The sequence below is a fragment of the Yarrowia lipolytica genome, chromosome 1F (genome assembly GCF_001761485.1).
Source record: "Yarrowia lipolytica chromosome 1F, complete sequence".
NCBI classification, from domain to species: domain Eukaryota; kingdom Fungi; phylum Ascomycota; class Dipodascomycetes; order Dipodascales; genus Yarrowia; species Yarrowia lipolytica.
Genome location: NC_090775.1, coordinates 1,289,275 through 1,315,941, shown reverse-complemented (window position 1 = coordinate 1,315,941; position 26,667 = coordinate 1,289,275). Strand labels below are relative to the sequence as shown.

The 26,667-nt window shown below is 50.2% G+C and overlaps 17 protein-coding genes across 17 annotated transcripts; 4 read left to right on the top strand and 13 right to left on the bottom strand.

Annotated features, from left to right (window-relative positions):
- Window positions 1-2: 2 nt before the first annotated feature.
- YALI1_F13155g (uncharacterized protein) lies at window positions 3-408 on the bottom strand (the record flags this gene model as incomplete). Its single annotated transcript, XM_068283314.1, has 2 exons — window positions 3-351; window positions 404-408. The coding sequence occupies 2 exons, from the start codon at window positions 406-408 to the stop codon at window positions 3-5; spliced, it is 354 nt and encodes a 117-aa protein (XP_068139415.1).
- A 347-nt stretch (window positions 409-755) lies between these two features.
- YALI1_F13134g (uncharacterized protein) lies at window positions 756-2,507 on the bottom strand (the record flags this gene model as incomplete). The annotated part of the gene is made up of 1 exon (XM_505214.3): window positions 756-2,507. One exon carries the CDS (start codon window positions 2,505-2,507, stop codon window positions 756-758), a length of 1,752 nt encoding a protein of 583 aa, XP_505214.1.
- Window positions 2,508-3,703: 1,196 nt separating this feature from the next.
- On the bottom strand, window positions 3,704-6,218 carry YALI1_F13097g (uncharacterized protein; the record flags this gene model as incomplete). Its single annotated transcript, XM_505213.4, has 2 exons — window positions 3,704-6,104; window positions 6,154-6,218. The coding sequence occupies 2 exons, from the start codon at window positions 6,216-6,218 to the stop codon at window positions 3,704-3,706; spliced, it is 2,466 nt and encodes an 821-aa protein (XP_505213.2).
- A 343-nt stretch (window positions 6,219-6,561) lies between these two features.
- YALI1_F13088g (uncharacterized protein) lies at window positions 6,562-7,101 on the bottom strand (the record flags this gene model as incomplete). The annotated part of the gene is made up of 1 exon (XM_505212.3): window positions 6,562-7,101. One exon carries the CDS (start codon window positions 7,099-7,101, stop codon window positions 6,562-6,564), a length of 540 nt encoding a protein of 179 aa, XP_505212.1.
- A 485-nt stretch (window positions 7,102-7,586) lies between these two features.
- Window positions 7,587-8,015, bottom strand: YALI1_F13079g (uncharacterized protein; the record flags this gene model as incomplete). Its single annotated transcript, XM_505211.4, has 1 exon — window positions 7,587-8,015. One exon carries the CDS (start codon window positions 8,013-8,015, stop codon window positions 7,587-7,589), a length of 429 nt encoding a protein of 142 aa, XP_505211.4.
- Window positions 8,016-8,700: 685 nt separating this feature from the next.
- Window positions 8,701-10,347, top strand: YALI1_F13072g (uncharacterized protein; the record flags this gene model as incomplete). The annotated part of the gene is made up of 1 exon (XM_505210.3): window positions 8,701-10,347. One exon carries the CDS (start codon window positions 8,701-8,703, stop codon window positions 10,345-10,347), a length of 1,647 nt encoding a protein of 548 aa, XP_505210.3.
- A 176-nt stretch (window positions 10,348-10,523) lies between these two features.
- YALI1_F13046g (uncharacterized protein) lies at window positions 10,524-11,270 on the bottom strand (the record flags this gene model as incomplete). The annotated part of the gene is made up of 1 exon (XM_505209.3): window positions 10,524-11,270. One exon carries the CDS (start codon window positions 11,268-11,270, stop codon window positions 10,524-10,526), a length of 747 nt encoding a protein of 248 aa, XP_505209.1.
- Window positions 11,271-11,962: 692 nt separating this feature from the next.
- Window positions 11,963-12,694, top strand: YALI1_F13039g (uncharacterized protein; the record flags this gene model as incomplete). Its single annotated transcript, XM_505208.3, has 1 exon — window positions 11,963-12,694. One exon carries the CDS (start codon window positions 11,963-11,965, stop codon window positions 12,692-12,694), a length of 732 nt encoding a protein of 243 aa, XP_505208.3.
- Window positions 12,695-12,964: 270 nt separating this feature from the next.
- YALI1_F13023g (uncharacterized protein) lies at window positions 12,965-13,564 on the bottom strand (the record flags this gene model as incomplete). Its single annotated transcript, XM_068283313.1, has 1 exon — window positions 12,965-13,564. The coding sequence occupies one exon, from the start codon at window positions 13,562-13,564 to the stop codon at window positions 12,965-12,967; it is 600 nt and encodes a 199-aa protein (XP_068139414.1).
- Window positions 13,565-13,688: 124 nt separating this feature from the next.
- Window positions 13,689-14,612, top strand: YALI1_F13017g (uncharacterized protein; the record flags this gene model as incomplete). Its single annotated transcript, XM_505205.3, has 3 exons — window positions 13,689-13,746; window positions 13,797-13,923; window positions 14,207-14,612. The coding sequence occupies 3 exons, from the start codon at window positions 13,689-13,691 to the stop codon at window positions 14,610-14,612; spliced, it is 591 nt and encodes a 196-aa protein (XP_505205.3).
- A 116-nt stretch (window positions 14,613-14,728) lies between these two features.
- YALI1_F13001g (uncharacterized protein) lies at window positions 14,729-15,770 on the bottom strand (the record flags this gene model as incomplete). Its single annotated transcript, XM_505204.3, has 2 exons — window positions 14,729-14,834; window positions 15,457-15,770. 2 exons carry the CDS (start codon window positions 15,768-15,770, stop codon window positions 14,729-14,731), a joined length of 420 nt encoding a protein of 139 aa, XP_505204.1.
- Window positions 15,771-17,109: 1,339 nt separating this feature from the next.
- Window positions 17,110-17,565, bottom strand: YALI1_F12983g (uncharacterized protein; the record flags this gene model as incomplete). The annotated part of the gene is made up of 1 exon (XM_505203.1): window positions 17,110-17,565. One exon carries the CDS (start codon window positions 17,563-17,565, stop codon window positions 17,110-17,112), a length of 456 nt encoding a protein of 151 aa, XP_505203.1.
- A 384-nt stretch (window positions 17,566-17,949) lies between these two features.
- YALI1_F12969g (uncharacterized protein) lies at window positions 17,950-18,960 on the bottom strand (the record flags this gene model as incomplete). Its single annotated transcript, XM_505202.3, has 1 exon — window positions 17,950-18,960. One exon carries the CDS (start codon window positions 18,958-18,960, stop codon window positions 17,950-17,952), a length of 1,011 nt encoding a protein of 336 aa, XP_505202.3.
- An 879-nt stretch (window positions 18,961-19,839) lies between these two features.
- YALI1_F12951g (uncharacterized protein) lies at window positions 19,840-20,751 on the bottom strand (the record flags this gene model as incomplete). Its single annotated transcript, XM_505201.1, has 1 exon — window positions 19,840-20,751. The coding sequence occupies one exon, from the start codon at window positions 20,749-20,751 to the stop codon at window positions 19,840-19,842; it is 912 nt and encodes a 303-aa protein (XP_505201.1).
- Window positions 20,752-21,314: 563 nt separating this feature from the next.
- On the top strand, window positions 21,315-22,163 carry YALI1_F12946g (uncharacterized protein; the record flags this gene model as incomplete). Its single annotated transcript, XM_505200.3, has 1 exon — window positions 21,315-22,163. The coding sequence occupies one exon, from the start codon at window positions 21,315-21,317 to the stop codon at window positions 22,161-22,163; it is 849 nt and encodes a 282-aa protein (XP_505200.1).
- A 295-nt stretch (window positions 22,164-22,458) lies between these two features.
- On the bottom strand, window positions 22,459-24,177 carry YALI1_F12917g (uncharacterized protein; the record flags this gene model as incomplete). Its single annotated transcript, XM_505199.3, has 1 exon — window positions 22,459-24,177. One exon carries the CDS (start codon window positions 24,175-24,177, stop codon window positions 22,459-22,461), a length of 1,719 nt encoding a protein of 572 aa, XP_505199.3.
- Window positions 24,178-25,503: 1,326 nt separating this feature from the next.
- Window positions 25,504-26,439, bottom strand: YALI1_F12895g (uncharacterized protein; the record flags this gene model as incomplete). Its single annotated transcript, XM_505198.3, has 1 exon — window positions 25,504-26,439. One exon carries the CDS (start codon window positions 26,437-26,439, stop codon window positions 25,504-25,506), a length of 936 nt encoding a protein of 311 aa, XP_505198.3.
- Between the last annotated feature and the right edge of the window lie 228 nt (window positions 26,440-26,667).

Here is a 26,667-nt window from a genome sequence, read left to right as displayed (position 1 = left end):
ACTTAAATATTGAAGATGCATTGATTTTGACATGGCACCATAGTTCCTGTTCGAATACAAGTACTGTACTTGTAGTGTGGTGTCTTGTGTATCGTAGTATCATGGTGGTATCGTGTGCAGAAGCATGCCGTAGTCAATTGAGAGATGTTCAATTGAACAGTATTGCGACCGGCACGATCAATTGGTCTTTTCAGCTCTTCTTGCTGGGTGTAAGTACAAGTGCACGTTGGTGAGCAGAATACCAGCCTTATATGCAATGGTAGAGAAGAGCTTGGACCACCTTGGAGGTTAAACCTGTAAGCAATCTTGCAAAGAGAGTCGAGTGGGGTGGGTCTGGGAGTTGGAAAGTGGCTGAAGACAGAATTAGAAGACGGGACAATTGCTTGCTGTATATATTGTGAACAACATTTCTAGATATGATGGTAGGTACAGCATGTATGATGATAGGTATATTATGTATGAGTGTTTACAGTAGCTATTAACGAGATGTGTCTTAGTACAAGTACAAGTAGACACTTTGAAAAGTAATTTGTTACTGTATCCGTCTTTTCACAGCAATGGACAAACGACTTCTCTTCAAAGTACTACTTGTACGTAATTGAACATAATTGTACTCCTTGTAATTTATATGTGCAATACTCGCACGATACAACTAGAGGATTCCCGCACAATCCAAGTACAGATAACTCTAACGACTTCTGCTAAACAACTACGATGGATTAATAAATATATAAATATGCGCGGATTCAGTGGATTCAGCGGTTCTGAACAATGGAGGCGTACTGCTCGACGCAATCCTTGACAGCCAACGGGTCGTCTTCTCCGTCGTGGTTGAAAAAACTCTGGTACTGGCTCTCCGAAAAGGCAACCTGCTGGTTCATCAGCGAAGCCTGGACTCCTGCAATTGCTCGAATCAGCTTGAGGTCGGGCTGAGATGCACCAGTATCGGCGAGCTCGGGGAAGTTGAGAGTGGCGAAGATGCGAGTTTCTCTCCAGGCCTTGAGAATGGTCTCCTCGCTGACATTGCCCCAGGCGGTGTCGAGCGACCGGAGGATCTTGGAGGTCTTCATTCGCTTGTGAGGGAGCGTGTACAACCGGTTGATCTTGTATGCCACCTTGAGGTCTCCTGCGATTCCGAGGTCGGTGGCTAGCAGCTTTTTTTTGATTCGAGCTGGCACTAGAATGATGTGGAGGTTGGAGTTGTTTGTCTGGTGACGGAAGATCTGAGTAGCCTTCTCATAGTGGGGATGCTGAGCCAGAATCAGCAGCGAGGGCTCCGTGAGCGAATTGTCAAAGTCAAACAGAAAGTCCAGGAAGTTCTGTGTTTCGGGAGTGCCTGTAGGCGAGTAGACAAGGCTGGTAGCACTTCGGTTGTTGGCGTCGGCAATATCCGGACCCACCATGGTTGGGTACATCTTCTGCCTGGACGAACCATCGGCATTAGTGCAAATGAGCACGGTTCGAGCAGTACAGGGGGTGGAGTCGTTTCCAAACCGGGATCCAGGAGTGGCCGAAGGGTACAGCTGAGTATCTCCAACAGCATAGACGCTCTTTGGAGTCAGGCCCAGTCGTGTGATGGTCTCTCGAATGTGGTTGAGAGTGGAGACACAGGTTTCCTGCTCAGAAATGGTGCTGTCCCACAGAAGCCGAGACAGATCTCGTCTTGTTTTGATATTGTGAAGCCAGCCGTTTGAGAACACGGGGGCCTCTTCGTCGGCGGTGCTGGTGTCGATAAGAGGATGAGCGTGGAGTCTCTCGGCAGCCTCCTTGAGCACTCGTTCGCTAAGACAGCCTCTTCGGGTGTACAGTTCGCACCAGGACGAAACTGCGTCTTCTAGCATTTCGAACCGCGGCTTTCGCTTTCTGTACACAGACTTGGACACCTCGTTCAGCGACATTGTGTCCAGGTACGAGTAGTCGTCCGAGAGGATTTTGGAGATGGTTGAAGGAGACAGGGATCGTCCGAAACGTTCCTGGAACTCATTCTGAACGTCAGTCTGGCGCTTTCGGAACGGCTTCTGGTAACCTCCGGTTCGGGGCAGACCAAACTGCATTCGGACCCATTTTCTGTCGTAATCAGACACCTCTTGCCGTTCCTCTACACGGGAACGTTTGCAGGGAGTCTTGTCGGGGCTGGACAAAGGTCTTGTTAGAGTCCGGCTCTGGAAGATGGGAGGAGCAGCCATGGAGCTAGGTGGGGGAAGCACCGGAGTGATAGGAACCGGCGAATTGACGCCAAGGTGGGCCATGCCTGTCTTTGAGAAGTCAAAGGACGGGTTGATTTGGTATTTTGCATACTTGGGGAAGGAGGGCGACTGCTGGAACGAGTACTCGAACTTGACTGGAGCTGGGGTGTAAGGAATGGGTAGCGGCGACCCCGAGTTGGGTAGAGGAAGGTTGATGCTGGTGTTGGAGGAGACTGGAGTAGGGTAGCCGTGAGGGAACAGGGTGGGTTGCTCCTTTCTGTAGATGTTCTCCGGCGGCATTCGTTGCGGTGTTTGGTTCATTGTGTAGGTGGCGATGGTGGATGCAAGAGTGCAAGAGTGCAAGAGGGCAGGAGTCGAAAATGGAGGCGCAAAAAAGAGTAGTGATTTGCATCCAACCTGAAACTTGAGTTTTCCGCTGCACTAGACTTGTGAAACTGGCTTTCTGGCTTTAAGGTGTAGGGTGATACACGCTCTGTATACTGTACTTGTAGCCGGGAGTGCCAAAAGAGAGTGTTGAGTGAGTGAGTGGGTACACGTTGTGTCGACAGAAGTGACGCGTGGTGGTCCTGTGGAGCTGTAGAACCGACGGCGGCCGAAAATGCGTGCGGAATTCAAGTGCTAAAATAGCCAACCCCGCCCCTCTAGACGCCTCCCCAGTATATATAACACGCCCAGGTCACGACAAAGCGCGTCAGTTAGAGTTGCATTAAACTCTGAATGTCAAACAAAATACAAAGTGTCGGAGATGTGCTGTTTTAGCAGGAATGCAGGCCTCTGCCCGCAAACCCCAAAGCCAAGGCGCATACCTGACTGTCCAGGCACATTCCACAGAGCCAAAAGCAAAAGAAAGGTGCGACAGGCCCCCGGCGAGTTTATGGGAGCAACTGGTGCTCGTACCATACATTGAGTGCCAGTGCTGATGGACTATGTTTGGGTGGTCAGTCAAAGAGCAACTTCAGAAAGTGTCAAAACTGACCCGTCCAAAACGAAAATAAATAAATTATACAAGCGCACAGGGGGAAAATATCCCCAGACTCCATCATACAGCCAATCTCCCGGACCCCCTAAGTTGTGGTCAAACACCGAAAAAACTATTTATAACGAACCCCGGCGTCCCTTGCATGGCCTGTGGAGACGATCAATGACGAAAAGATGCATGCCATTGACCACGCACAAGCCTGAAGGGCCCAAACAAAAAGGTTCATCAAGAGATCTGGCTCGGCTATATATAGAGTTGGCGCTATTGAGGTGTTTACATTGTCAGGCTGCATGATAGACGATTGACGATACGAACCCAGTCGGCTGATTATTATGGGGTCGGAGGTAGTTGAAGCAGCTGAATGGCAGCTGATAGACCGCTGATTGAGGCACCCCCGGGGAAAATAGACGTTGTGCTAAAAGGGAATGATAAATAAAAATATAGATACTGGTACATGTGCCGAAGAAAGAACGTATTGTTTGAAACCATACATTATCTCTCCGCCTACCCGTACTAATTACGCCCTCCAATATTGCGCCAAGGAATGCAGGCGGTCAATAACCATGGGTAGAAAGGCAGACACAGAGTCGTTGATGAGGTTCTGGAAATGCACAATCGCCTCCTCGTCACTCATCTCCAGACAGAACCGGTCCCGTACCTTCTGCACAGCCTTGTCCTTCTCAATGGCAATGTCGGGAATGTTGGCCTCCGTCATGAGCGAAAAGAGATTGAGAATGAGGTTGGCACTCTTCCGGAGCGTCGTGTACGCCGTGAAACAGTAGTTTCGGAACTTTGTGTAGTTTTCCGAGTGAATACCGCCCATACCGTCGATGATCTGAATGGGGAGCTTCATCAGCGGGGGGAAGGGCTTAGGGTCTCGGCCGAGAATGTACCCGAAATCGGCGTGGAAAAAGTGACCATCGTCTGAAATTAAAAGATTGTCCAGATGCCGATCGCCGACTCCAAGAATGTATGTCATAACGCAGTAGCCGGCGCAGGAACGAACAAACGTATCCATCACCTCCGGGCGGACCCCGAGAGACAGAGATCCTGGTGGCAATAGCGCCTGTTGCTCCTCAGTCATGGGCGCCTTCTCCTTCAGGAATTGGAGAATGCCACCGGGGTAGTCAGACAGCACAGATGCAAGAGTTTGGTTGGGAACAAACTGAATAGCACCGTCCACAGCGCCCGTGGCAAGAATGCGGTAAGGCGTAATTTTCAGGTCCAGATTCTCGTTGAGCAAGAGCTGATTCATCAGAGTGATGATCTGAATCACCAGCTGGTCCTGGCGAAGATCGTCTCCGCTCTTGAAAATGATGGGGTACAGAGAGCCGTCCTCCATCTTGAAGGTGAGCTTTAGCGGAGTCAGAGACGACTTGAACACTGAGCAATCATTCTCGTCAATGCCCACAATTCGTTGTGTAGGGTCCAGGGGAAGAATCACAGGGTACGGCAGCTCCTTCAACTCCAACTTGGGGTCAGCAATCATGCTTTTAAGCAGCTCCACCTTTTTGGGACGAGCCTCCTTGCATGCACGCACGTCCTGAGCCAACTTAACCAACTTGCCCACAAAGTTGGACTCACGCTTGAGAGCCACAATCTTCTCGGCACCATTTTCAGACGTCTGTAGAGCCAACAGAAAGTCACTAATGGCCTCCTTGAAGGGTCCCGTAGTTTGCTCAGACTGTGTTTGCACATGCACATACCAGTAAAAGTAGTTTCCTAGCACTGGAGAAGCGACAGCTCGAGAGATGAGGAACTGCGAAACAACACGGTCCTTGTCAAACTGCAGAGCCTGAACCAGCTGAAGCAGATACAGCTCCAGCTCCTTGTCAGGAGAAGCCCTAAGTCTGTCTACCGCAAACGCTCGCACAGCAGGATGATCTGCAAACCCAGGACCCAGCATCTCCAGGGCATCCGAAATATCCACCTCCTTCCACATGGGTAGCAATGCAATAGCCTGTCTCATTTCCGAAGCGTCATCCCATGAAACGGACTTGAGAAACTTGGTAAGAGCCCGTTTATCACGGGTAGCGTAGTACCGGAACTTCCACAGCAAGTTCTTCTCGTTCTCTGTGAGCTCCTGGGCTGAAGGGTAGTTGAAGATCAGGTTGAGCTCGTCTCGCATCTTGGCGTTCGGCTTGAGATCCTTGTCTAGCGGACCTGTCTTGTGGCTTCGCAGCAATCGTCGGTACTTGCTCTCGATGGGATTATCGGTCTGTGTGTTTTGAATCTGCTGGATCTGGGGAGGTTCTAGAGGCTGGGGAGCCAACAGGACTGGTGGAGGTGAATAGACCACAACATGCTGGAACTGGGGGTACTCCACGTACAAGAAGAGATCGGACTTTGTCGTGTGTTTGGTGTTGACGAGCTCGATTTGTCGAAATGCTAGGTTGTCCAGCCAGTCCAATCGAGGCATGTCTCCCAGCTCATGTTTCTTGATGAGTTTTTCCAGCCGGTCCATTTCCGAGTAACCCGAGTTGTTATTCGCAATTGCCTTGGTCTTGTCGTTAAATTTGTTTTCCTTCTCCTGTTCGTCCTCGTCGTCTATGACCACATCCACCTTTTGTCTTCCTCTCAGGAGTACGGCGTTTTTGCTGTCGAAAAAGGGAATTGTTGCCCGGGCCACCAGCATGTCGTTACCGTCGTAGTCCCAGAACTGGAAGCGGACCTCGGCGTCCAGAGGCAGCTGGCTCAGCCTGATGGGAAACTGCAGCCATTCGTTCCAGCGTCTCTTGGACTTGAACGACTTGTATGTCGTGGCAATCTGGCCGGTGAGAGCTTTGCCATTGGCCCAGACCTGAGCAGTAAGTGTGAGGTCGGAGGTGGCGTCGACTCTGTGTTTGGCAAGCGCTTTTTGGGGGTCCACAAGCTGTTCACTGAGAGACAGCAGAGGGAAAGTACCCTCAAGAGAGTCACTGAGTTAGTGGAGGCAGTGGGATAGAAAGCGGGGCCGGTGATACTCACGCCTTGATTCTGACTGGCACGTCCAGATCGCCACTTCTGGCGAACGTGATAACCTTGCCGTTCATGTTAATGAGAGAGAGTGTTGTGGTGGCTGTGATGTGTGTGCTGTATCACTGTAATTATCTTGTATCAGAGTTGACCTGCATGATAAGTGGGGGGGGGGGGGGGGGGGGGGGGTGGTCCTATGTTCCAAGGATTGAAGCATGAATAGTTGGAAGTTTACTTGAAGTTTAGTAGGGGAAATAATACACTACTCCCCGACTCGTACAACTTGACGATACATGCACCAATATGAAATATCCAATATATATATAAGTTACATGTCCAGTAGTGGGGTACACTGATTGCGCCTTTGATCGGCGCCTCTTTTGAATGTGTTGTTTCTCCATGTCTCGTGTTTCGCATCTCCTAAACATCATCACCCAGATCAACGGAAACAGGAAGGCCCTGTTTTCTTCGATGAATCTCGTTCTGATGCAGATGTCGCAGAAAGATGGCTGCGCTGACCATGAGAATCTGGGCCAGCGGTGACCACACACTCTTGGTCATTTCGTAGATCATGAAGGAGCCGTAACCCAGCAACATGATGGCTTCCAGGATGAGCCGATCACGGTCCATCAGCGGTAGCACCCACGTCACTATAAGGATCAACACTGGCAGGAACATGTTGGCCATAACCAGCCCAATTCCGGTGCCATCTCCCTCACTAAACATGACGCTGAATCCCATGTACCATCCCGGTCCCATTGATCCAAGCAGCAACAGAATAGACAGGACTCCGGCCGCCGTGACATTCTCTTTGGTGATGTTTGTTTCGCCCTGATTCTTTTGGGCCTCGTGTCGCTCCGCGTCCTGCTGGATCAGCTGCGACTTGAGCTCGTCCACCTCGCTACGCAGCAGCTCCAGCTCGCGCTCCATCTCCATTCGCAGTTCGGCAACTTCAGACATTTGGGGGTTCAGTGAGGACAAGCGCAAATCGCTCACTTGTTTGGTCTCGGTTATCTCGCATTAGGCAACTTTAAGTGGGGTATCGTGTGTACAGTACATACATGTTGAAAGATGAGAGAGGTAGAGAGTGAGTGACTGAGTCCCCGAAGACGGGGGAGAGACGGCGGGGGTCATTTATAGTCATGAGATCTCATTTCCTCACCTCAAATCACATCACGTGACTACATCTCTTGCATCGGCGGCTCCTAACCAGTCCGTCGTCTGGGTGTTCTTCACTACTTTCCAGTGGGTAAATAAGCTCATTCTACTTAGGGGGTGCGGTCCAGCCTTTTGCTTTCAACTGACTAACACGATTCAACGTGAACTCCCATCTACTTGTACAATTGGCCAGCTCCGGCGGACGTACGGCAACTACAAGTAATTAGATTCATACCAATCAACTAAAAATACAAATATTCACTGTCTCTCCGTCTTCTGGCCCATCTCTACTGCGTTTTCTTGTCCTGGGCAGTATGTTTGTTAGCCTTCAGAGCTGCTCCCAACTCGGTCAACACCAGAGTAGCCAGCAGAATGCCCACCAGGTAGAGAGACATGTCGCCATGGCCAGAAAACTCCCACGATGCAAACGCAATGTAGACCACCTTGGTGGCGAGAAAAATGGGCTTGGGGATCTTTATGGCCGTGGTCACAAAGTTGGCCGGGAAACACGCCTCCGTCACCAGTCCTCCGACGTACATAACGTGCAGAAACATGGTGAAGAAGGCCAGTCCAAGCTGCTTGTCGGACAACACCTCGGCAATCTGGCCCATGGGCCAGGGAGCGCCCAGAGCGACCAGTACACCGGCAACACCGGCGACGGAGTAGTCAAAGTCTGTGCCCAGAGGGCCTGCTGGTGGCGGTTGTCGCGGGATCATTGTGTGTGTGTTGATAGGTGCAAGTTTGACAATTGATTTCCACACTATAAAATTATCGTCGCGCGCCGTGGAGATACTGCACCTCCAAGCACGTGGGTATGATAGATGAGGAAGAATGCATTAGTGCTGACAGTGGCAGGTGGTGTGGACGTAGCACTGTTGGAGAAGGGTTTTTTCGTTATAATACGTCTACTGCAACTATAGTGCTTATAGTGAATTGTTGTGTGTGATGTCTCAATCATTGTAAACGGTTTATATATATAGTTATATATATACTGTATTATAATTTCTGCATATACATTCAGTTAATTATAACTTTGCTTTGAAAGAATAACCTTTTTATATACATTTTGTTACTACTGTAGTCACCCAGCTTAGTTGGGAGTTGTGTGCTTACTTGACATGATACTTCATGAAAGCTGTGACGAAACAGAGTCGGTAATTGAGTAACTGAGTCACTGAGTAAGTAGAAACCGCCATTCAAGTCATAATTGAGTCCTAGAAATCTTTTCTGACAAGAATCTAGGGAAAAAACCACTCACCTGTCATACAAACAATGCCTGTTAAAGATCTTCTAACCATCGTCCCCAGATCCACTACGTGCATGCATGCACCACCTAAAGTGAAATAAATCTCGTTCATTAATACTGTTCTCTCAAATCATCACCATCATCCTAAACACAACATGACAACCAGAGCTGCTCTGGAGGAAATGGAGGTGATCGAGGCCGGTATTGCCGAGCGACTGGCCTTCAACCCGCTCATTCTGCCTCCTTCACAGGCCCTGACCCCCAACTCACCTCTCCAACCGAGACTACAGAAGCTGAAAAATGTGCCCTTCACACGACAAGTAGGCACCCCCACAACCCACAGGCAGACAGTGCTGCGCCAGCACGAGATTGCCACGATGCTGGATACGTACCAGAAGCTGGCTCGACGGCTCAAGGCCGAACTCGACGCCCCCAGAGGCAAATCTGGGTCTCGAAATCTGTCTTCCAAGGAACTCAAAGGCGTCATGACGGACTTTTACGCCAAAATCGACAAGATCAAACAGACACTGGTGCCCGGAGAACAAGCTCAAGATATGTACGCCAACTACACTCTCAAACGACCGGCTCTAGACGTGTTTGAAGACGACGGAGAACAGGAGGAGAGCGTTATGAGCCAGGCTGAGAGCAACACGCTTCCCTCAGGCATTTTCAACACAGCTCGAAAGATCAATTTTGGCCAGAAATACACAGACGCCGAAAACTCGGGCAGATACCTCGACATGACCCCTCTATACATTGAATACCAGCAGCAGAGAATGGGTCATGTGGGATACATTGGATTCATCAAATCCTTTTACAACGTCGACATTTATGACCCCCAGACGTGTGCGGCTCTGGGCAAAAAGTACCCTGTGTTCCTCGAGTCCATCGTCTCGTATTTGGAGTCGTTTATCACCAAGAAGCACATTCTGGAGGACCCTCAGAAGACGATTGACTCGATTCGAAAGTCAATAAAAGTGACTGATTCCAAGCAGGACAAGGAGGAGAACCCTGAGTTGTTCTGTAAGTTCTGTGACAAACAGTTCACCAACCAGGCTGTCTACGACAACCATTTGCCTGGAAAGAAGCATAAGAAGGCCGTTGCCCGAGCTGAGAGTGGTGAAACCCCTACACCTACATCTGCTCCCAAGGCTTCTACTGCAGCCGCTCGGACTCCTGAGACGATTTTGGCCCATCTGGAAGAACTGGCTGAATTCCTGAAGTCGACTATTGACAGCACCGTTGCCAATTTGGAACGGAAGCAAGCGCTGACTAATTCCGAGAGACAGGCTGAAATCGCGGCTCAGCAGGACCAGGACCGTCTTACTGACGAAAACCTCAGATACGGACAGCAGAGCGATGGCTCCCCCTGGTCCAAGAAACAAAAGACTGGAGATGAAGATGACGAAGACGAAGATGAGGTCATCTCCAACCCTCTCAAGCTGCCTCTTGGGTGGGACGGAAAACCCATTCCTTTCTGGCTGTATAAGTTGCATGGTTTGGGAATTGAGTACACATGTGAGATCTGTGGAAATACCACCTACCGGGGCCGAAAGATCTTTGACAAGCACTTTTCCACACCCAGACACATCTTTGGACTCCGATGTCTTGGTATCGAGCCGTCTCAGGCATTTAAAGGCATCACCAAGATTGAGGAGGCCAATGCATTGTGGGACCGAATGAAGAAACAGCTCAAGACGGTGGAGACTCGAGAAGAAAACATTGTCGAGGTGGAGGATAGCGATGGAAACGCCATGAGTGAGAAGACCTACGAGGATCTCAAGCGTCAGGGATTGTTGTAGATAACTTATAGCATAATGTATATTACCTAATAGCGGGAAGACGATGTGTCTGTGCAGTGTGTGAATGCTAATTCCGAACATCTTTCGATGGTACAATATCTGATATACAATCAATATTCATGTTAGGTATGGTTTTGTTGTGATTTTCGTACATAATTCATTACGCAGTCGTCACTTCAACCTAGCATGGACCGCTTTCGTCCTCGCTGTCGAACATCCTCCAGTTTTCGCATCACCTCTTTCTGACTCTTGCCGACAACAGCCAGGTATCCTTCAAACAACCAGTCGCAGTACTGTTGACTGTGGACAGGATGAGTACTGAGAACGGCTCGCTCCATGACATATAGATCCACAGCCTTATCTTCGGCCAGAGTGGACACGGAAGCGAGTCCAAAGTCGATGATGACAGGCTTGCCGTCTCTCAACATGACGTTCGAAGTGGTCAGATCGCCATGGACAATGTCAGATTTATGCAACTTGCCGATTTCTTGGCCGACAAGAACCAGGGTGTCCTTCAGAGAAGACACGTCACCATCCGGTAACGATCTGCTCTTATCTCCGGCCTCCTGGGCCCCTCCTTCGGTGTCTCCCTCCTCGTTCCAGATCCACTGCTTCACACTCAGACCTTCGATCTTCTCCATGTAGATGAGTCCGTTTTTGGCATCGATGAAGACCAGATGGGGCACTTCCACGTCTCCAAGAGCCAGCTTCTGCAACACCCGGGCCTCGGCCAGCGTTCTGTGTTTGCTGAGCTGGGCATCAAGTTCCGGAAGACGATATGGCTTCTTGGGTCTGTATTTAACGATGCATTCTTGTTGGGGGAGGTAGGGGTGCTGGGCGGAATACACCAACGACTCAGCGCCTTGTGCAATGAGATTTTCCTGCTTGGACAGCTTCTCCAGCTGCTCTGGAAGTGTGATCATGATGTGGTGGTGGTGGTTAAGGCTAGGAGACGATATGCAGCTTGATACAATTTATTTCCAGTCATGTGATCAGAGAGAATTTAGACCGGTGTAAAATGGGGTATAGGGGAGATGAGAGAAGAGTTGCAAATGGATATAGGTAATGTTGGATTTTTTGATATCATCAGGTTTTATTGTATTATTTATCTCCCCAGGGGGATATATGGAGTGGACATGTTCTTACTTGAAGTTACTCTATAATATACTTGAGTTTAGTTGACCATTTTTCTCCTGACGACAACAACTATTTGGGTGTGAAGAAGCCTCAAAATGACTGTTTTTCAACATTAATCGAATCAGAATGATATATCCAATATGATCATGTATTCACTAATAGGTCTTCACAGCCAAATATACCATCTTTCAGTGCCTCTCCTGTTCCCAAAAGTGCTACAAGAATCAGAAGTTTCACCCTAACATTGTACACACACTTTCCACCATCCAATGACAATGTCCAGTTTCATAGAACGGTGAAAAATGTCCTAAGGAGCAACAGCGTGCTCTTAGCCCATTTCCCCTTTCGTTTTTCGCCCACAATCCACCATCTCCAGATATACGTAGATTTGTATCACGTGACTTGAGATCATCAGCATGCAGACCCCAGATCTGACTCAGCTCTATCTCTCTACAGCTACACGCAACCCCGGGAAATCATGAACATCCTACTGCTCAAGAACCCTACGACGCCGCGAGATTTCTACCAGGAGCTGTTTGTCGAGCAGAAGGGTCACAATGCTGTTTTTGTGCCTCTTCTGCAGCATTCTCCGGTCGGAATCGAATCTCTCAAAACACACATTGCCAACGAGGTGGATGGTATTGACGCCGTGATTGTCACCTCTCACCGCGCAGTTGAAATCCTCGGAGAATACGCCAGTCCAGAGCTGCTCTGCAAACCTGCATACACCGTTGGTCCGGCTACCGCAAGGTGTCTCCGCGAACTGGGCTTCAAGGACGTTCGAGGAGAAGAGACGGGTAATGGAGCCGCTCTTGTGCCGCAACTGTTGTCGGATGGATACCAGCGATTTGCCTTTTACGCAGGAAAGGTGCGACGAGACACCATCCCCAACAAGTTAAGAGAGGCTGGACGAAGTCTGGTGGAGTACACTGTTTATGAGACTGTTGATCTGGACGACATTGCTGGACGGTTTGAGAAGGCTGTGGGGGCGCTCCCCGACGCCAAGCACAACTGGATCTGTTTCTTTGCTCCCTCTGGCACCGCTCAGATTGTGGAGTATCTCAAAAAGAACCCTGCTCATGGCTTCAAGATTGCCAGTATAGGACCTACCACATTGGACTACCTACAGAAGAATGACATCAAGGTGGATGTGACGGCCAAGCAACCCGATCCCGAGCATTTCCTCGAGGCTATGCTCAGTGAGTCGTGAACAGATAGAGATTGACGCACGTTTGGATGGGTAGAGAGGGGGGGGGGGGGGGAATATGGACTTAATACAGGGAATGTTTGTAACGTGTTCAATTGTAGCAATGGATTGGCATTGTTTGTGAAGGTCTACAATAACAGATAAGTCCACCCGTCTCCTTTATACATTATCTGTGAAATAGTAGCTACTTGTACTCGTAGACTATCTACTCACACCTAACAGTCAATCATAACGTTCATAATATGCAAATAGTTCAATATCCAACCGGCGTGGTTACTCCAGCCCGACCTTTCCAAAGGCCTTGTCCAGCTCATTGACGGGCTCCTCCTCCTTGCCGTCCTCCTCGGTGTCCATCTCCTGCTCCTGCTCCACAGTTTCGGTCCTCTTCTGAGGCACCAGAATTCGGTCCACTGAATCCAGGTATCCAGGAGCAATCTTGCGCTGTTCTTCCCGGGTCTGCTGGTCCACGTTCTCCCGCCAGCTCTGGTATGTCGCTACCGCGGCTCTATGATCCTGCTCCAGCTGTTCCAGCTTCTGACTCAGCTGCCCGAGTGTGTCGAGAATATCGTCTTCATTGACCGCCTGCGGCATGTTGGCCGGTAACGACTTGTACTCGAATGGCAGCGTCACGGCTTGTGGGGGTCGAATCGACGGCGATACAATCAGGGGTACCTGTGAGAGTAGTGGATGTGCTGTGTTAGTAACAAGGGCGGCAAGAGGGGGACTTCCAACTGCAAATCTAGCACAGTACTCACGTTTGGTCATTGGTGTCGAAAATGAAAGACAAGTAGCTATCGTGTATCCGTACTTGTAGTTTGATATTCCCGATAACGTACCCGTAGATCTCACATTATGCTGCATCCAGCACACCATTTATGCCTACTGGTAAGCTCCATGTATGCCCTAACCCTATACTCCCATCGATACAAGAGACACTGCACACGGTGTGACGACCACCACGACCGACGACATCGAGCCTCGAAGTGCAACAGAAAAAATGGCTACGAAAATCCTGGCTTCGACACTGTTCCTGTTTGGACTAGTTGTTGCTGGCTGTGAGTTGACGCGACTACCGCACCCCGCTCTTTCTACCGTACTAACCCAGACCTGCTTTTCCAGGGCGAAGGCGAGTCCTTCAATGTCGGCGAGTTTCTGTCCACCACAAGTCCGCTCATGTGGGCCAATCTGGGCATTGGCATGTGTATCACTCTGAGTGTGATTGGAGCTGCTTGGTGAGTATATCATTGGTTGCTTGTGATGAAGGGAGCAATGCCACTGGTGGAAGACGGGCACTAGGGGTCTAGGAAGGACGACAATATCGGTGGCAGCAACGTTTCTAGACCATTGAGCGGCGAAGAAAGGGAAGAGAGATGCTACTTGAGACACAAATGACCTGGGAAGAGACCCTATTCAGCGACTTCCTTCCAGCGACTTCTTTCCAGTGACTTCTTTCCAGTGACTTGTTCATGTGCTTGCTGTACAACTGGACACACCTTTGAAGACACACTAACTCAGGGGAATTTTCATCACCGGAAGTACAATCATCGGAGCCGGCGTCAAGGCGCCACGAATCACAACCAAAAACCTCATCTCCATTATTTTCTGTGAGGTGGTGGCCATCTACGGTCTGATTATGGCCATTGTCTTTTCGGCCAAGCTGGCGAGCGTGGAAGACGTGTACACCAAGTCGAACATGTACACCGGCTTCTCGCTCTTCTGGGCCGGTCTGACTGTCGGTCTGGGCAACCTCGTTTGTGGTATCTGTGTTGGAATCACCGGATCCACTGCCGCCGTTGCTGACGCCGCCGACTCGGCTCTGTTTGTCAAAATTCTGGTCATTGAGATTTTCGGCTCTGTTCTCGGACTTTTCGGTCTCATTGTCGGTCTTCTCATGGCCGGCAAGGCCTCGGAAATCTCCTGAGTGGTTTTACCTACTACGAGTATGACCCTGGTGTGTTTCCAACATACTAGTACTACAACTGGTACGCCCTGCATAACGCTCTATATATTATAATTTACAATTACGTAAGTAATGGGTTACGCTCTCATCAGCAGGTAGACATTTTCCTGCTTGAGCGACGAGAGATGTCTGTATCCTCCCTCAAGACAGAGCAAGAGTCCTCCGAACGAGACGTAAACAGCGCTGGGGTTAGTACGTAGAAATGAGTGATTGTCGCGGGTCATAGTAGTGTTTGTAGTGGAGATGGTGTTAATGAGTATCGACGAACGGCTTTGTGTTTCAAATGATTACTTCATAGAGACCTAGAAACGTTGTCGTCGGTGCTAGATTTGCCCACAGCAACGTCGGACAGTGTTTAGGAAGCACCTGTGAGACTTTGGAGATTGCGTATCAAACAGATTTCGAAATCCATCACCTCTTCTCGTCGAGCTTTAACATTATCGTCGAGGAATAAGCATTCTCTTTGAGGTATCATAGCGTCGCCTGTAGATTGCTCGAAGAGCTAATTCATCGCCAAATCAGCGAATTTAATCGAAGAATTGGCATCGAATCGGCTATTTCGATCTCACAGAAGCCACATGTCCAGTCGAGTTGTCGCTTTGTTGCCACCCGTATCCAGCCACTGTTGTTGTTGCTGCTTCGAATCAAGTCCTTCTCTCTTGATGAACATGTTCAGCATTCATCATTGATTGACCCATCCAAACTACTACATCTACGACCCAATGTGGGAATCCAATGACTCCAATGACACGCCTGAGGCATGTCGATGGACGTCGTTCTTGCTCCTCCGCTCTTCCATACTCACACCTTCTCTCCACTGCCCTCCTCAAACTTGTAGACGGTTCCGTACATGACGTAGTCGTAGTCGTCAGCCAGACTCTTTTCGCCCACCTTGGGTTCTCTCCAGCCAGAATAGGTGGTCTCCTTGTCGGTCAGCTGGGAGGCCAGAGCCACGGTCACCACGTCGCCCTTGGACATGGGGAACAGCTCTGTATTGACATCCAGAGTCAGATGGATGTCGTCATGATTCAGGCTCTGGGCGGTTATTCGTGAGACCCGGTCGTATCGGGCGGAGTCCACAGACGTGGTTTTGAAGGAATCCTCGAATAAAGTAGACATTGTGCTGTTTTCAAAGATCCGAAGTTGACTATCCAGAGTGTTAGGTGCCGAGAGTCTCGTCTTGTTGCCCTCTGCTGAAATTTTAAACTTACGCTTTTTCTGCAGGACACTGCTGGCTTTTTGACTTTTTTTTTCCACCGCACACCGGTAGGGTAAAGTGTCGGAAGACGCCTCCCGCACAGACAAATATACCGCTTGTATGATACAATATGTAAGGGGGATGGATGGAGAGGCAACCGGGAGTGTGTCGGGGCGCGAGCAGACACACGAGAGCAATGGTTTGAGTTTTCGAGCCTGTGGTTTGGGGCTTTTTTCCTCTTGGCAGCAAGTATAATGGTATGACTCGTCCCCGGTCTTACACATGTTGTTTGTCTGTCTACTTGCCTTCCATCTCTTAGATTCATAGAAACGGTGTAGATCTCTTTTTGAGTGGAGACCAGGCCGGAGAGTTGCCATATAGCTGACTAAGCAGTACCGTGAGTCCGTCGACGGGTGCGAGTTCAGTACAAGTCCTCGTATTTGTTGTCTTCTCTTCACCATTATCTGCTAGTACAAGTACATATTGTAGCTACAGTAAGCAGTTTATTTGGGACTACATGTTGGACCACATGCAATGTCCGATGATGTCATAATGGACATTTTTACCAGGGTGCTGTCTTATAATTATTGTACAAGTGTAAATCTCTTGTGTGCTGTCGTTTAAGTAGCAAGACTACTCTCGGTTGTACACACGTACAGTAGGCGAGTACTTGTAGAATGACCCATTATTGACGCCAACCGTTTCATAGCGCTATAGATCATGTCCATAGGCTGTAGACGTCGGAAGGTATGCGGGATAAGCCGTCTGATAACCACCGCGATCACCCTGTCGTACTCCCTGCTGCCAAGAAATCTTTCAGTATGAGTACAGTACGAGTGCGAGTAGTGTACGTCCTCAAGTGCAGTAGTTGCTGTCACCATGCTGGCAGAGGTGGTCATCTCTTTCACAGTTGAGATCAGCCTTTCAAGTGACTGGGGGACGTAGTGATATAGACAATTTTAGCTGGTCAACTTTCCATTCGTAGAGGACTGCTGCCGTAGCTTCACCTAGAGTGCTTCTGTTACAGCAGTGTCGTAAGTCCATTAAATGAGCACTTGGTCACTCAGATGTAGACTTGGTCACTCAGATGTAGATTTGGGATACTTCCGACTTGCCCTGGAAGACCGTTCGAGTATTAGACGTGTGTATCCTATGCGTTAAACGCTTGTGCAGTTCCGTGGCTTGTGTGTGGTGCTAATGTGCTGATGTGCTGTGTAGCACGAGCTATCCGTACAGTGAAATGTTCTGGCGCCCTTAAAATCACTTTTTTGTACTTCCAAACCCGCCAAAGCCCATGGCGGCCATCATTTCGTCGTCAGCTCCTTCTTCCACCTTTTCCTCTCGTTTCTGTCGCTTTCGATCCTTCTTCTTCTTCTTCTGTCGCTCAATCAACTGTTTTCTGGCACTGATCCGAGCGTTGATATCGTAGTCCAACTCCTTCTCCTGGGCGCGTTTTCGCTCCGTCAGCCACTTGAGCCGCTTCTGAACATCCTCCAGCGTCGATTGTCGGGGTCCGTCCGTCTCTCCAATCTCATACAAGTGCTGTTTACTGTTGAGATGGTCGATCCATTGAATGGAGTCTTTGTATGTGAGGTTGCACACTTCACAGTAGAAGCCAGCTCCTTTTCCTCGTCTTCCCACCGAGGCCGTGGCGGGAACCAGCTGGAGAGTGTTCAACCCTTCGTTGAAGTCGATCCGCTCAGTTCTTGCCGACATGCTTGAGGTGAAAGATGAGATGATGGGCTAAATAAAATATCCATGATATGCAGGTGGATGGGTGAACTTTATCGTAGAGTGGTCTGGATGTAAGTATTTAGTTAAAAAAAAAGGGGGTTTACTCGATTTATACTTAGGTGAAAAATATAAAACAAAGCAAACACTCATTGAATAACTACTGTAATGACAGAGAGGGGATATCAAAACAATCCAAACAACTGAAAACAGGAAGAAACCTACTGAAAGCACTACATATCAGTTATATATACAATTGAGAAACACCCATTGTCGTTTAGTCGCGTTACCTTCCCCCAGAAAGACTTGTACCATCCCAGGGTCCTGTCCTACACTACAATCTCAGTCAGTATCTCAATCTATATCTATTTACTGCTTAAGGTGAATGCCTCGGGCATGAAGAGCGTCCTTAACATTGTCGTAAACCACGTCAGGGTCCTGCTTGCAGTCGACAACCACGACTCGGTCCTGGGTCTCAAAGTAGTCGACGACAGGCATGGAAGTCTCGATGAAGGTCACGAACCGCTTTCGGATGGACTCGATGTTGTCATCGGTTCGGCCCGAGGTCTCGCCTCGCTTGAGCAGACGCTTGAGCATGACCTCCTCGGGACACTCGAAGAAGAGAGTGAACTTGGAGACGGCCACGTCCTCCTCGAACTTGAGGGCCTGGTCCATCTTTCGGGGGAAGCCATCAATGAGGAATCGGGTCTTGCCCTTGGCCACGCTCTCCTTCATGGCGTTCTTGAGCAGGCCAATGGTCACCTCCTGGGGCACAATGTCTCCCGCCTTGATGCAGTCGGCGATGAGCTTGCCGTACTGCGAGTTGGGTCGAGACTGCTCCTCTCGCAGCAGATCACCGGCAGACAGGTGCACAAAGCCGTACTCGTTGACCAGCTTCTCGCACTGGGTGCCCTTGCCGGCTCCGGGGCCTCCTAGCACAAAGATGACGGAGACCTCGTTGGGGCCAAACGCGGCCTTCTTGTACTTGGATTTGGTCTGCTGGACCATCTGGTTGTAGTCCTCCTCGGTGATCTCGGCCACCACGGGCTTCTTGTCGAGCTGCTTGGCCGCCCACATGAAGAAGGCGGTGGTGGCTCCAAAGGCAATCACCAGCTTGACAGGGGTCGGCATGGCGCCCTGGAGCAGCTCGTGGGACGCGTATTTTCGGGCCATGGGGCTGGGGCGGTTCATTCGGCCCATGGTCCGGGCCAGGTGCGAGATTCGGCTTCGGAACATGATGTTTGTGTGTGGTGGTGTCCGGGCTTGATTTGCTGTAGGAGTGAAATTTGACGGAGCTGCAGGGTGCGTGTAAACCGCCGCAGCTCTTAAGTACCGGCGGGCGACGGTCTCAGCACAGGCAGCAGAACAACGAGCAAACATGGCCGTGCGCGAAAACTGGGACTTTCCATTGGTGAACAGAGGGAAGTGGAAACAAAACGGGGGAGCACACGACTATATATATACACGCTGCCTTTCTCACAACGGCTTTTTTTTATGTTGACGTGGGAGGTCATAACCTTGACAATGGTGCGTTTGGTCAGGGGGAAGCAACATTAATAAAACTACGAGTACACTGTAGTTGTAACAGAGTCCTGGTGAAACCGATTTGTGGTCTTGTCGGACTTGTCACGTGATATACATTACTCATTACGTCAGCCCCACGGTCTCCCGGCACTACAAGTACTCCTCCTGTTCTTTGGTTCAATACCAAAAAAAAAAAAAAAAACACACACATTCCAAGCAACCGATAGAGTTGGAGCCCAAAGGATAGAGAGAGATAGACAGACGCAACCATGACCAGCCTTGGCGGTGGTGGAGATTTGTGGAAGGAACAAGTAAATGATAGAGACACAAATGGGGATGCAAATGTGTTGTTTCTTCCGTCCCATTGTCGCTCGCTCGTGTTGTTTTTCAGAAGCACCTCTTTTCCCACCCAGAGCGGCTCGTTTGTCATTGTCACTGGCTCGTCGCGTCTATCGCGTAATTTGGAGATCCATGGTTAAACACTCAAGTCAATGTCTAAAGGCAAACTGGTCGTGACGGAGTCAACCTCAAACTTTGAAGAGAAGATACGGCCTACAGTTACTTGTACGGTACTTGTACTTGTAGACTGTGTGTGTGTTGGTTGAGTGGTTGTAATGGCAGTGTGACATGTTGTCAACTACTGTAGCTGTGTAGGTACTGCCTAGTATCGTGCATTCATAGTCGTTAGAATGCAATTGACAATCGTCGTAGTCCTTCAAACCATCACAAACACCCCTAAAGAGCCAGCTGCTTGTTGACCAGATCGGCCACCTCCTTCTGACGCTCCTCAATGAGCGAAATCTCGCGCTGGTACTGCTCTAGCGTCAGCTCAAGATCAGATTTGCGCGCGTCCATGTCTACCTTGCGCTGCTTGATGGACTCCACTACATCTGTCAGAGACGGAATCTCCGGCACCGAATGCAGCTTTTTCAGCGCCAGATTATGAGCCTCGTGATCAGTGGACTCCCGGTACTTAGTTTCCGACGTGGAGTCATCCTTGAATACACCCGACGACCGGAACTGCGACTTCTCCCATCCTCTCCTGTCCTCCTCGTCATCTTCACTTGCAGTCAACTGCGCCTCGTAGATGGCTTCAGCCATATCGGCTCTTCTAGCATCGGCCTGGTCCGACACCCCAGACTCGCCAATCACCAGTAGATCGTCCTGAAAATCTCTCCCCTCGGATATAGACAGATCCGAGTCGTACCCGTCATCCAGAGACGCCGTGTAGCCTTCTTTGGATGTGGCAGGCAAGTCTGTGTTGCTGTGTTCCATTCCCGACAGTGAGATAAAGTCTGCGGAGGAGGAGGGCTCGTCCTTGGTGTCTGGTACACCCTCGAATGTGACCTTCTTGGTTGTCTTGATCTCTCCGGTAGTGTCAGTTTTGAAGCTACCAATCTCCTCTTTCGTTTGCAGGTGTCCAAAATTGTTCTTCATCTCGTCCAGCTCCTGCTGGTACTCGTTGGAGCGGGTCTGTTCGTTTTTGACCAGCTTGACGGCCTTGATCTTCGATTTGAACACCATACTGGGCTCTTCATCTGACTCTTTCTCCGCAGATTTGGGCTTGGCGGCCTTCTTGACCGTTTTGCGCTTGAACGATACCGTGGGCTCCTCGTCCGAGCTCAGATCAAGCTTGATTCGTGCCATGGCTGGTTGGTGAGAGTGATGGTGGTGATACTAGAAGGTGCATGTTCGTAGTGCGAACCTAAAGAGAACATAGGGCGGAGACGGGGTGTGGTTAATGAGGTGTGTGAAGCAAGTGAGAGAGAAGTGGAAGATTGAAAAATAATTTAATCATAATTCTTCACAAGCTGACAAAAAAATTGGCTCGGTATCTTCGCTGTAAGCCTTAGAAATAACACACGTCTCTTCTCGCTCTCAGTTACTTAGACTATACTTACTTTATACATTTTCAGTTGGGCTTTTTGTTAATGAAGATTATCCAACCAACTCTACCAGATTGTCACACAACACACAATACCAGCTAAAGGGCTGTTTTTTTCCGTTGAAACTTGAAAACTCGCATATATACACCTCTGCGATCCGCTCCAACCACCCCACTAGTCTCCAGAGCAGTCTTTCGGCCCCCTACCAACCACCTCCATCCCACATATGCGCGCATCTCAGACGCACTAGAAAAGTGTGACGAAATAATTTCGCCATCCAACTTTTTTTTTTCCAGACTTGCACAACAACCGCACCTTTTCAAAATGTCCGCGGATGATTTGCACGCCAAAATGCTGGAGGGGCCCAAGGCCAAGCTCTTCACGTACGCGGAGGTGGCCGACCTCGTGGACGTAGCAGGCGAGAAGCTGGAGGCGTGGATCGCGGAGCTACACAACTCGTCCAGAGTCAAGGTGCTGGAGCAGGGAGGACAGGTGATGCTGCAGGCCGTGTCGATCGAGACGGCTGACATTGTATCCAAGCTCACGTCTGACGAGTACATTGTGTACAACTACATTGCAGAGTCGGAGCGTGACGGCATCTGGGTGCGGACCATCACAGCCAGGTCCAACTTGCACATCAACGTGGTCCACCGATGTCTCAAGTCGCTGGAGCAGCAGCACATCATCAAGATGGTCAAGAGCGTACAGCAGAAGACGCGGAAAATGTACATGCTGTACAACCTGCAACCCTCGGCTGAGCTCACAGGAGGTCCCTGGTTTTCCGATGCCGAGCTCGATTCCGAGTTTGTCGATCTGCTGCTCGACGTGGTCTACCACTACTGCGAGGAGAACACAAACCTGGCGCTCGGGGCCAACGCACCACCCGTGCATGTCACAGACATCAAGCAGTTCATTGTCGACCAGGAGGTGTCACGAGTGGAGCTGGATGAGGGCCATATTCGAATACTGTGCGAGGTCTTGGTTTACGATGACCGTCTGGAAAGATGCAAGGCAGGATACAAGGCGACTCTCAATGGCGATCTTCCCGACGAGGAGCTGCCAAAAGACGCTTACACCGAGTCTGTTTGTGGCCAGTGTCCTGTCTTCAACGTGTGCAGCGCCGGAGGACCGGTGGATGTGGAGTGCAGCTACTTTGACGAGTGGTTGGATTAATAGGGAGGATGATCTGGAAACGAGGTCAGCAACAAAAGTACAGTACAAGTAGTATTAATTTATAGCATAGAATAGTAAGCGGTGTGAGGTGAGAGTAATTGCAGCAACGAGTCAGGTATCCGGAATAGTGAAGATGACTGGTACTTACTTAGGATAGAATATCATCGAGTATTCTCCCTAGAACAAGTACGAGTGGTATATACCCTGGATCAAGCAGTCGGCAGATGTTTACCTCCATTATCCTCACTTCAGCATCGTCATTAATCATTTTACTACATACTTTCACCGTTACACACTACTTCTTCTCCCAGGCCTTGAGAAGACCTTCGAAAATGACGGCCAGTCCAAGAGCTCCAGGGTCAGGAATGTTCTCCAATCCCTCCTCGTTCACATACGAGGCACGGCCAAAATTGGCAGGCAGCTTGGAAGTCTCGTCGGCGCCCTTCCGAGCAGCCTCTACGGCCTTGGCGAAGTCCTTGGTCTTGCTGAGGGTCTCTACAAAGGGAACAAGTGCGTCCATGAGGGTTCGGTCGCCGACTCGGGCCTGGGTGTACTTAGAAAGAGTCTCCAGAGCAGTCTCACATGCCTTGGCAAACACATCGACAGACAGCTCCTTGGCCTTGGTCTCCTTGATACCGACCACGAGACCGGAGAAGAAGATGGAGTAGAGACCTCCCGAGGTGCCTCCCATGGAGTTCTCGACGATGTGAGAAATATCAGCCACTCCAGCGGCATCATCAAGGTCAATCTTCTTGTTCTTGATAGCGTCCAGAATACCGTCGCCTCCAGCCAACAGAGTCTCTCCACAGTCTCCATCGCCAGCAATAGTGTCGTATTTGGTAATCTGGGGCTCCTCCTTCTTGAGATCGTCAACAGCACTCTCAATCATGGCCTTGAACAGCTTTCCGTCGGCCTTGATTCCAGTAGGCTCAGCAGGCTTGTCCGAGTCGGTCTCCTTCTCCTCCTGGACACCGCCGTTGGCAGGCTTGTCCTTCTGCTGCAGAGAGGGCCAGGCGGCGGTGGACACGGGAGCGTCCAGGGCTCCCAGAACGTCAAAGTTGCCCTTCTTGGCGGTCGTGGTGACGTTGAGCAGAGTCAAAGAGAAGCCAGGACCGTTGAAGGCAGCCATGAAGTTGCCAACAATAAGTCGCACGGTCTTGACGCCCAGCACCTTCTCGAACTTTGTCTGGGCAATGTTGGCAATGGCGTGGAGTTCCAGAGAAGAGACTCCTCCGAGGGAATTGACCAGCAGCACCACCTCGTCGCCCTTGTTGAAGGGCACAAAGTCCTGCTTGGAGGGCTCGAACTTGTCGACCAATTCGTCCAGCAGAGACTCAACCTTGCCAATCTTGATGGTCTTGACACCGGGCTCGTTGTGGATACCCATGCCAATCTCCATCTCATCGGCCGCCAGTTCGGTCTCGAACTTTCTGCCAGGTACAGTGCAGTGTTCCAGAGACGCAGCCACGGTGGCCAGGTTGGCGGCGGTGGTTCGCAGAGCTTCAGCAAGCACTCCGACGTCCCAGCCATCTCGGGCAAGATGGCCTGCGATCTTGTGAACAAGAACGGTTCCTGCCAGACCTCGTCGTCCGGCCTTCTTGTTGACGGAAATGTCGTCGCCAATGGACACCAGTTCGGCGTGGTAGTCATATCGGGACCGCAGCTGCTCGGCGGCCATTCCAAAGTGGATCACATCGCCAGTGTAGTTCATGACGATAATGATGGAGCCCCGTTGCGACTTGACGGCATTGACTCCGGCAATGATCTGTTTGGTGGAAGGTGAGGCAAAGATCTGGCCCGACACGGCCGCATCCAGCAGTCCGGGACCCACAAACCCGGTCTGAGCAGGCTCGTGGCCAGCTCCTCCACCTGAAATCAACGTCACCTTGTCGTTGGTCAGAGGGTAGTAGATGACCTTGCTCTTGGGGAGGTAAGCGAGGCCTGAGGCCTCCGCGGTGGCGGCAAGGGCAGAATTGAGCGGATCCGAGTCGAATTGGAACTGTTTAGTGGTCATTGTCGTTTGTTCAGCAGGTAATTGGAATATTCAGCCGTTTTGGGCGGTTGTCTCTCGCTGTTATATATATATATATATTCAACGTCTCTTACGGTTAGCCTCGCACTGCATAACGTTGGCGGATGATCAGTCCATAGCAACAAGTGCGAAAGAAGGTGGTTATCAGCGGCTGTTGGAGAGGTGGAATTGACAAGAGAAAAGCGCCGACTCGGTCAGACCATGCCTCTTGGTCGATTCCGCTTTTCTCCCCTCAAAACCCTCCCACTTTCATCCTTCTACATACCCTCTCAGACCCCATCTCCTCCCCTCCCTCGAACCCCGCTCACTAGCGTTCTCGGCCCTCCTAATCATACAAAGGCTTGCTATACATGCGGAGCGAGCTATAGATACAAAGAGACAAAATGCCATCATACAAAGAGCTGCTCGTTTGATTGCGGGTCTTTTTCAAGTACCAATCTCCACGTATTTGGAGCCACATAGCCCTCCTTCGCGCTGCTTCCTTCATCCGCTTCAGGGCTCTCTTTCTGGCCGTGAGTTTGAGGGGAATAACTCAAGTACGGAAGGGACGATACATTTGCACTATGCAACATTGCACTGTTGTAGGTGTAACAAATGATGCTACAACGGCCGCTGATATCCAATCACGTGACCATGGAGATTCCAGTGTATCCATCACATTCATCCCTCGGGAACAGCTCGCTCTAGCCAACGTCATTCTTGCCTTCCCCCCACCTCGCTTATCCAACCTCTCTAATGCACACCAAAATGTGTGTATGCTTGCTTTTGGAACGCGGAAGAATAGTTTTTCCGAAATGTCGTTAAGAGACGATTTGGGACAGAAACAGTAATAAAAGAACATGAAACCGGTGATGGGTTTCAAGACCCGCTAGTTTTGAATTCACCAACCTTTTTTCTACCAGAAAAGTCCTTTTTGTTACCAGAAATCTTTGCTTGAGTCCACCGCAGTTCAACTTGAGGTATAGTTGTAGTGCCATACAGGCTTCCTGTGCGCTACTCCGACAGGTGGGAGTCTATCAGCGTGGGGGGCTCTGGTCCCTCCACCGATGCGGCTGAGTTGAAGCTGCAAGGTTAGTTGTAAAACTAATTGCGTAGGTCCTCGTATGTACATACTCTAGAGACGCTATCAGTTGATCCAGAGTGAAGGTGGAGCTTCATGATGACTTGTACTTTCGATGTAGATGGTTCGTGGAGTTTGATCACAGTGGTAATGCTCCGTTTGACACACTCCATCTAATACACCTTCATTCGACCGGGCTACTCGGATTTTTCTTTCATCTATTTTACTATTACATTTAACACTTGTTCCTACAACTTTGATCGGCCAACAGAAGACTTGATGAGACCGTTGGGGTTGGACTGGGGAACGTACACCTCGGCGTCGGTGCCGGTGTTCTTGAGACCATGATGCCAGCTCAGGTCCAGCTCAAAGTAATGCTTGTTGGGGAGCTCGTAGTCCACCGTCTCCACCAGGGAAGCCTTATCGAGGATGTCGGTGGACATGTTGTACATGGTGGCCTGGACGGAAGCGGAGTTTTCGGTGGCAAATCGCTGCAAAGTGGTGTCGACAACCTGGGCATACACACTGTCAAATATACCTTTCTTGGCAATCTCCTTGATCTTGTCCAGGGTATCAATCTCCTTGGAGATCCAGTGCCAGGTGGCAGCCACGTCGGTGGACAGGATTCGGTCCTTTGTGGGCTTGAGCGTGGTAAAGTCGTCCTTGTGATAGCCGTAGAACATGGATCCCGTCGACTTGAGCACAGACAGATCCTTGATACCGGAGGCAATGTTGAAGGTGGTGACGGTTTCGGGGTTCTTGGCGGCGTCTCTGTATCGGTCGACGTGCACGGTTCGCAGCTCGGTGCCGTCGTGCACAAACGAGTGCTGCGATGTCTTGCCGTTCACGTCGTACTTGGTCCACTTGTACTGCTCAATGTCGACGTGGGCGGACGAAATATGGGGGTACTTCTTGATGAAGTGGTCGGCCAGCACAGCGCCAAAAAGCTCAATGGGCCAGGTGCCGGGCAGCTGCTTGGCCACAATGAAGGTGGTGTTCTTGACCGTGTCGGTGGCGACAATGGGGGTGTTGTCGGCCTTGGTGTACGAAACCTCAATGTCTCCTTCCAGCAGACACTTGACCACCAGCTCCTGGACCTGCTGGATCTTGGGGTTGGAGGGGTCTCGCGACACCTTGAGCACTCGGACGTTATCCTTTCCGTATCGGGCTTTGACGAGGGACATTTGGTATTGTGGTTCGGTTAGTAGCTGGCGGTTTTGTGTGTTTGTGGAGGAGGTGAAGACGGCGCCAGCTGATCTATATATGAACTCACTGGCTGGTGTCTTGGGAGGTGCGTTCTACATGCACTGGGCTGATAACGTCGGAGAAGGCCGAAGGTTACCGGCGGGCCGACCTAAGGGGAGAACAGAGGCTGCAAGACGAGCTGGAGGAACTCGACTGAGCAAAATAGA